Source organism: Choloepus didactylus, chromosome 2 (assembly GCF_015220235.1).
Source record: "Choloepus didactylus isolate mChoDid1 chromosome 2, mChoDid1.pri, whole genome shotgun sequence".
Lineage (NCBI taxonomy): Eukaryota > Metazoa > Chordata > Mammalia > Pilosa > Megalonychidae > Choloepus > Choloepus didactylus.
In genome coordinates, this window is record NC_051308.1 from 178275611 (window position 1) to 178283891 (window position 8281).

General features: G+C 37.8%; 1 protein-coding gene and 1 pseudogene across 1 annotated transcript in view; both read left to right on the forward strand.

Moving 5' to 3' along the window:
* The window catches only part of C2H1orf141 (chromosome 2 C1orf141 homolog), a 232878-nt gene extending 229667 nt beyond the window's left edge, over nucleotides 1–3211 (forward strand). Inside the window, exons 9-10 of the mRNA XM_037826951.1 lie at nucleotides 317–503; nucleotides 2303–3211. Coding sequence (XP_037682879.1) covers nucleotides 317–503; nucleotides 2303–2884 — 769 coding nt within the window. The 3' untranslated portion in view covers nucleotides 2885–3211. The remainder of the gene's footprint in view (nucleotides 1–316; nucleotides 504–2302) is intronic.
* Nucleotides 3212–6480: 3269 nt separating this feature from the next.
* Nucleotides 6481–7912, forward strand: LOC119518986 (annotated as a pseudogene).
* The last annotated feature ends 369 nt before the right edge of the window (nucleotides 7913–8281 follow it).

Here is an 8281-nt window from a genome sequence, read left to right on the forward strand (position 1 = left end):
CTTCCAGTATCCCAACAAAGGATTTGGCAAAGACCTCAGCATCTTTGGTGTTGCCTTCAATCTACATAATGTACCTCCTCCCAAATCAAAAGTTAGAAGGGGCCACACATATGACTGTCTTGCTCCTACCCTTGCTTTTGCTATTTTTCCCTACAAACCAACTAGGAAAAGATAGTCTTATCAGGTTGAAAGTCTGTGGGGGAGGGGTTGGAGCAGGTGTTCATAGTGACTGCTCGGGTTTGTGGGAGGTAGGCAAGAACTGACAAGCTGAAATTCATCCTATAAATGTATATACTGAACTTGTGTTTATTTTCAGAAAATCTCCTCCACAGATGAATGATTTTAGTATAGAAGAAAATAAATTGATCAGAAATGATCAATTACGTGAGTATTGTTCAGTAAAAGAGAAAAGCTTGCTCCCCTTATGCTATGAGGATGAACTGAAAAGGCCAAATGCCAAGATAATCAACGTTAATCCACCAGAGACAGTAATTTCTCACACAGTAATAAAAATATCTACTATTGTTTAATAAATACATCTATTAATAGTACTTGTAGAAATCTTCCATATATCCTAGCAATCAGAATGTTTGATAAATCTGTCTTACCTCTTATTTTCACATTCCAATGTGAAAGCAACACTTACATTCTTAATGCTCATTTAGAACCACCACCCATAATTGAGGATTCCTTTGCAGCAGCTGGAAATTTTGTTTTTATTTATGAAGAAGGCTTTATCAAATTTTCTTGATTATAAAAGGAATATAAAATAAAAATATTTTAAAAACTTGACTGGATCATGTGTTTGTTTTCCTAACAATCTATTTTAGCTATTTCAACCAGAGTCTCTAAGAAGCTACAGGAAGAATCTGGCTTGAAGGCTATCCAGTCAGGAATTGTCCCAATTGCAGCCCCAACCTGGAGACCATGCTATTGTCATGGCTAACAGTTTATATATGGTAATGGGTAGGGGGCAGCATTTCTAAGACTTTTGCTACTGTTGCCTTTCAAAGCTGGATATATCTTCCAGCACCCTCACTAGAATTGTTTTTATAATGTCTCCTTTTTCATAGTACCTCCTTTGTCACAGTTCTTTTTTCTTAACTGAAGCCCCTCATAGATGTATCTGATTGGCAGTGTTTAGGACAAAAGCCTATGCCCTAAATTCCAGGGAGGCTGAGAAAGCTGGTTTCTACCTCTACTCCAGCATATATAGACTCATAAAGGTGGAATATTCCCTCAGGTGCTGGACAGACCAAAAATATGACAAACCTCCACCATTTGTGGCTAAATAGGCAATACTGGCATCACCAGCAGATTGCAAAACTAGATCTTTTTTGTGTTCATTCCAATAATCGTAGGCATTGATATACATTTCACAGTAAGTACGTTAATATACAATTAGATGGCATTAATCTCATATTTCATTAATTATAGTTTTTAAGGGAAAGTAGCAATCATTGACTTAAAATTTGCAAACTAATTCCTGGTAATGCATATTTTTGATCAGATTCTTAGATTAATCTTTTTGGCCTAATAATGAAAAGGTAGGAAAAAATTTATTAAGTAGCTCATATGCACCGATTTTACTACTGTAATAAAGATGGTCCAGTTTTAAATCAATCTATTCCTCTGGCTAATTTATCCCACAAATATATGTTAAGCACATTTTTATGTGGTAAGTATTGTGCTCAGTGCTACACAATAAATAAAACAGATGTAGAGAGAATTTTTAATTTTTTGAATTAAGCAAAATAGCCAGACTTTGCAGTTTTGGATTATAATCATTTATATCTCTTATGATATTTGACTCAATTCATTTTTTGGATATGCTTTTTATTTATAAGAAACAAATTCCTAAGAAACGCCAGGACAATGCTCCATCCTACCAATTATTTCCCACTGACCACACTTCAAACATTTAAGAAATGTATTTATTTCATCGTAGCCCACTTTATCTCAAAAAGTATTAAAAGAGGCCAAAAGCTCAGATTTTATCTGAAACATTTCTATATGATATTAAAAAGAGAAGGAAGTTTATGTCACCAGACAAGTACATCTTTTTGGTGTGTTTGGACACCATTATTGTTCACATTATAAATACTTTTAAGTAGTCATTTTAGAGTATTTTATAATTTTATTTTCATGTTTAAAAATGAATGTGAATCGAATGTACGATTTGTTTTGTATGACTGCATGGTATGTGAATATATCTCAATAAAATGAAGATTAAAAAAAAAATGAATGTGGCTTTCCTGCCTCAATAGACTGAAAACTAAATATTCTTTTCTCTAATCCACAGGAACAAAAGGACACAAATCCCATAATTTTCTATGAGACACATTATGTACAAATGTTACTTATGACCAAAAATAGGCTTCCTCCCCATCCTATGGAAAGTGAAAATATTTACTCATGTAGAAGAGCAAATTTTGTTTTAGAAAGAAATCGTGCAATCCTCAAATCTTTATCTAGGGATCCATCTATTACTCCTTCCAGTTCCAAAAGAACTATGCTTGTAGCATGGAGAAAAGATATACAAAGAATACCATTTGAAGTGGAACACAACGTTGTAGGGGATAAACCAAAGAAGAAAACTAGTAAGCAGATATTAGAAAATAGATCATGGAATAAACCGTGTAATTTCTCACAGAACTTTCCCAGCCTAACACAAAATTTGGTGGGTTTTCTTGATAAAACTGTTATTCGAGAAGTGAGTGCTAAAACTGGAAAATTTGAAAGATTGTTTTCTACCATGAAACCAAAGAACTCACACAAATCCAGTGCCTCTCCTGTCAAATGTTGCTCAAAGCCTTTAAAAAAGAAACTCCAAGTACATAAATTAAATTATGTAACACCACTGGATGATTTATTAAACTTGTAAAGTGAAAAATTAAATGCCTGATAAAATATCCTCTATCAGAAATATTTGGAAAACAAGAAACAAATAACCAAGTTCCAAGATGATACAAGAAACTCTTGTCCAAAGATAGAATATATAAGAATTGAAGTTACAAATCAATGGCAGTCTGTTCAAGAACAACCAACATTTTTAGTAAAGATTAGGACAGAATTAGGAACTAATTATCAGCAAGAGGAACCAGTTCATGAATTTCTATGATCTCAGTTACAGTCCTCAATCATCAGCATTTCTACAGTAAAATCTGACTCAGGAATAATAATGGCATACACTGACTGGGAATTTGCTATTGGAAGTCAACAATATTAGCAACCTTGCTCTATAACTGAATATCAAATAAAACAAATGTACCATTAATTTAATGCATGTGAAGTTAATTATTTATCAGCATTTTGGATAACCATTGGAAAAACAGTATTACATTAGTAATCCATGAATTAAAATGGCTTTGTAAAATTTTGTCAGTTTTTTGTTAGTAGTTGGAACTTCATTACTATAAAATGCTTTTTCCAAGTATAATTTTAACTTTTTTTCTTAATTGTTGAAGAATTTTAAAGAATAACTTATCCTTAATAAGCTAAATAATTTTATGGTAAATTCTATAAAATATAAAAATTTTTAAACTATATTATTACATTGCTATTTTACTGTTTCTTAATCAATTTCTCATTAACCCAAACAATATAAAGGCAGAACTCAACTTAGAAACAAATTGTACTCCAAAAGTTCATTTGTAATCCATTTCTTTGGTATTCAAAATATAGTTCACATAGAAATAATCATGGTAATAATAAATTCCTAGGTTAATTAAACTTATAAGTTAAAAAACTATTTTTAACTTATAACATTTTCCCATCGAGTATAAGTGAAAAAGGGTAGAAAACAATAATTTTTCCATTCCAATAATTAAAAGAGAAATCTGAGTAAGAAAAGGACTTTAAAATCTTCACTCTCAGTGCTTGAGTATAAACAGGTTTAATTAGAAGTAATTAAGTTAGGGAAAGGCTTTGGGGAACCTTTTGGAAACTTTCAAGGGTAAGAAGGTAAACTGGCTTGGGTGCCTCTGTTTCCATTTCAGAATTAAGGTTTTCTTTACTGTGTGTTACCAGTACTACTCAGAGGCATATCTTCACACATAGAGGCAGGTTTAGGCTCTCAAATGGAATAGTGAGAATAGAAAACTGGATGAGAAAAGAGGGGGGAAAATATTTCCCTTGATGGAATTGGAGACCATGTGAATGAGGGAAGAGAAAGAGAAAAAGGATTTAAGAGAAGATGGAGTGGGCATGTAGCAGGAAAGTGTTCCAGTTAGCTAAAGCTGTCATTATGCAAAATACCAGAAATGCAAAATACCAGAAATGCAAAATACCAGAAATGGGTTGGCTTTTATTAGGGGATTTATTAGGTTACAAATTTACAGTTCTAAGGGCATCAAAATGTCCAAACTAAGGCATCAACAAAAGGATACCTTCACTGAGGGAGGGCCGATGGCGTCTGGAACACCTCTGTCAGCTGGGAAGGCATGTGACTGGTCCTTTGCTCCCAGGTTGTCTTGTTTCCAGCTTCTGATTCCAGTGGCTTTGTCTTTAAGCATCCATGAGTTCTCACTTAGATTCTCTGGGGCAAACTCTGGGCTTCATTTCTTAGGTTAGCATCTCCAAACGTCTTTCTGTTTGCATCTGCAAGCATCTGGGTCTGTGTCAGATCTTAGCTCTCTTAAGGACTCCAGTAAACTAATCAAGGCCTACCCTGAATGGGTAGTGTCACATCTCCATGGAAACAACCTAATCAAAAGATCCCACTCACAATAGGTCTGCACCCACAAGATTGGATTAAAATAACATGGTTTTTCTGGGGTACTAATAGATTCAAACCAGCACAGAAGGGGAGGAGCATACAAGTTCTCCTGGCTGTTTAACTTTCTTCTGGTAACTGGCTGGGGAGGAGGAGAAGCAGCAGCAGCTCAAAGACATGAAGTCATCTTTCCTTTATTTTTTCCAACAGAAAACAGGGACTGACCCTCCTGTTATCTTCTGCTTGCTGTTACCTATTTTTGCCCCGTTTTCCCCACTTCCTTCCCAGTCTTACTATAAAGCATGGCAGTTTCCCTAACTACCCTGCTGGCTCAGAAGATAAAACTCTTTTTAGGTGCTAGCAATAAAAATAGCAAGAAGTAGAAGACGTAGCTGATAATAGTACAAGTAATGATGATAGTTTTTCCTGATAGTATAAGAGAAACAAGCATGGGTCTTAGAATCAGGCAGATATGAATGAACTTGGAAAATAAAGTAAATATCTAAACCTCAGTTTACTGTACTTCTATATTAAGATGGGGACAATAATACTTTATCAGAGTATTACAATATTGAGTATTAAATAAAATGATGCCTAGTACCTTTAGCACTATAGATAGTCAATGAAATTTCTCTTCCTACTCTCACCGCTTCCCCTTAAGTTTGCTCTTAATGTCAGCGTAAATTCTTAAAAGATGTTCCCAGAAGTCTCTACCTCCAATCCTCTCTAAATTAAATGCAAAGCCTAACTACAGTATTCAGATGTTAACCGAAAGTAGACTCAAATTAGAACTAAAGATTTTCATTATAGTCATTTTTGGAAGTTTCTGCTGGAGCTCTTGAGCTTACCCTTTAGGAAGGCACCCAACTCTAGAATTCCATTTGACTGAGGATTCTCCGTTAGAGCAGCTGGACAGACTGGAGCAGTGGATTCTGGGAAGATGGCTACCTAAACCCAACATCCTTCTCGTCTGCTCTCGAGCTTGAGATACCATCTCCTAAGCCAAACCACTGCTGAGGTCTTCAAGAGGTGGGTACAAGGTTAGTCTTACATTATTTTCTGATGCTAAAATCTAAGCATGGCTCTGGAGACCAGTCTCAGAATCACAGGGCAATGATGGGAATCATGCTATATCCTGGGACTTGCTTGACCAGTAGGGATCTGTGGATTCTCCCAGGTAAAGGTTGTCTTTGGCTCCGTGTAAGTGTCCTGGGCTCAGAAAGAACCACTGAGACTATGAGAGAATTTTCCTCCAGCTGCCTCCTCAGGGGACTGTGGTCAGTTTGCTTCTAAGCACCAGCCCACAGTGGATAACACCTTTATTTTCCATCACTTAAAATACTGTGGTTACTAAGGTACTGCAATAAACAGACCTGTATTTCACCAAGCCAGATAAGAAAAATAGCCACCCATCTAAACGGGCCCAGCAGCAAAAGCGTGGCCAGTCAGTTAGGTTGTAACAGGAAAAAGGAAACTAGTTATTCATTACCTGATAATAACTAGCAAAATTATGAGAATTTACAGAGATTTCACCTTGGTATGGGGAGGAACAAGCAAACATAATAATTTTGCAGGAACAGCAACGGAGAAAAAAATTGAAAGAATAATTTTTTTTCTTGACCACTCTCCTAAGTCCAGCTCATTCAGTAACCAACTACAAAATAAAAAGAACACATAGAGCTGCTAGAGAAGACAAAGAACAATTTGATAATAAAAATAATAACAGACAGCAGCTGTTTGCCATCCTGAGGTGGTACACTATAGCTGACAGGCAAAGTCTGGTAGAAAGATTGGAGAAGGCAGTGGGTCGTCTGGAGGCAGTATCCCAGGTCTCTGATGTGCACCGTGGTATGGAGACAGGCATCCAAAAGGAGTGTCTCCTTATGTGCAAGCATTTGACTTGCTGCTTGCTGGTCCTGTAGCAGAGTACCTGAAGATCAGTAAAGAGATTGGGGGAGATGTGCAGAAGCACGTGGAAATGTCCCACACAGGTCTGAAGTTGGAGCGAGCTCTCTTGGCTACAGCCTCTCAGTGCCAGCAACCGGCAGGTAATAAGCTTTCTGAATTGTTGGCACCCATCTCAGAGCAGATCCAAAAAGTGACAACCTTTTGGGAGAAGAACCCATGCAGCAAGTTGTTCAATCACCTGTCAGCTGTCAGTGAAAGCATCCGGGCCCTGGGTTGGGTGGCTATGGCTCCCAAGCCTGGCCCTCAAGTGAAAGAAATGAATGACGCTGCCATGTTTTATACAAATTGAGTCCTCAAGGAGTACAAAGATGTGGATGAGAAACATGTGGACTGAGTCAAAGCCTACTTGAGTATATGGACAGAGCTGCAGGCTTACATTAAGGAGTATCATACCACTGGACTAGTCTGGAGCAAAATAGGCCCTGTGGCAAAAGAACTGAGTGGATTGCCATCTGGACCCTCTGCTGGATCAGGTCCTCCTCCCCCTCCACCAGGTCCACCACCACCCCCACTCCCCTGCCCCCAGTCCCCACCAGTTCATGCTCTGATGACTCTGCTTCATGCTCAGCATTATTTGCCCAGATTAATCAGAGGGAAAGCATCACACATGCTCTAAAACATGTATCTGATGATATGAAGACTCACACGAACCCTGCAGTAAAGGCTCAGAGTGGTCCAGTACGCAATGGCCCCAAACCATTTTCCACACCTAAACTGGGAGTCAGTCCCCCCCTCAAAGCAGCTGCAAAGAAAGAGCCAGCTCTACTTGAACTGGAAGACAAGAAGTAGAGAGTGGAAAATCAGGAGAATGTTTCTAACCTTGTGATCAATGATATGGAGCTGAAACAGGTGGCTTGTATATACAAGTGTGTCAACACAACATTGCAAATCAAGGGCAAAATTAACTCCATTATAGTAGATAACTATTAGAAACTCAGTCTGATGTTCAAAGACGTGGTGGGCATTGTGGAGATAATCAATAGCAGGGATGTCAAAGTTCAGGTAATGGGTAAAGTGCCAACCATTTCCATCAGCAAAACAGATGGCTGCCATGCTTACCTGAGCAAGAATTCCCTGGGTTGTGAGATAGTCAGTGCCAAATCTTCTGAGATGAATGTCCTTATTCCTACGGAAGGCAGTGACTTTAATGAGTTCCCAGTCCCTGAGCTGTTCAAGACCCTATGGAATGGGCAAAAGTTAGTCACCACAGTGACAGAAATTGCTGGATAAGCAAAGTGCCACTGGGTTCTTGGCCTTCTCCTTTCACACCATGTGATAAATCTTTATCAAGATGGTTGTTTTCTAGATTTCCTCTATGTTTCTGCTCTTAAGGTGCTTCTCTGCTCTGAGAAGCACAACCTGCCTTCACTGAAATATACCTCAGGCTAAGATTTGGGGTGGGATAGCAGGTCAGTTGATCTTCTGCAGGAAAGTATAGCTTTTCCATATCAGGTCAACCACACCAGCAGTCTATTCTTTTGAAAATGCAGACCAGGATTAATGAGTTTTAGCTTTCAGCTTTTGAGGGTTATTTTATCAACAGTCTTTTGGAAAGAATAAAACAGTCCCCAGGAGTTAACAGATCAGATTGTTCTTCGC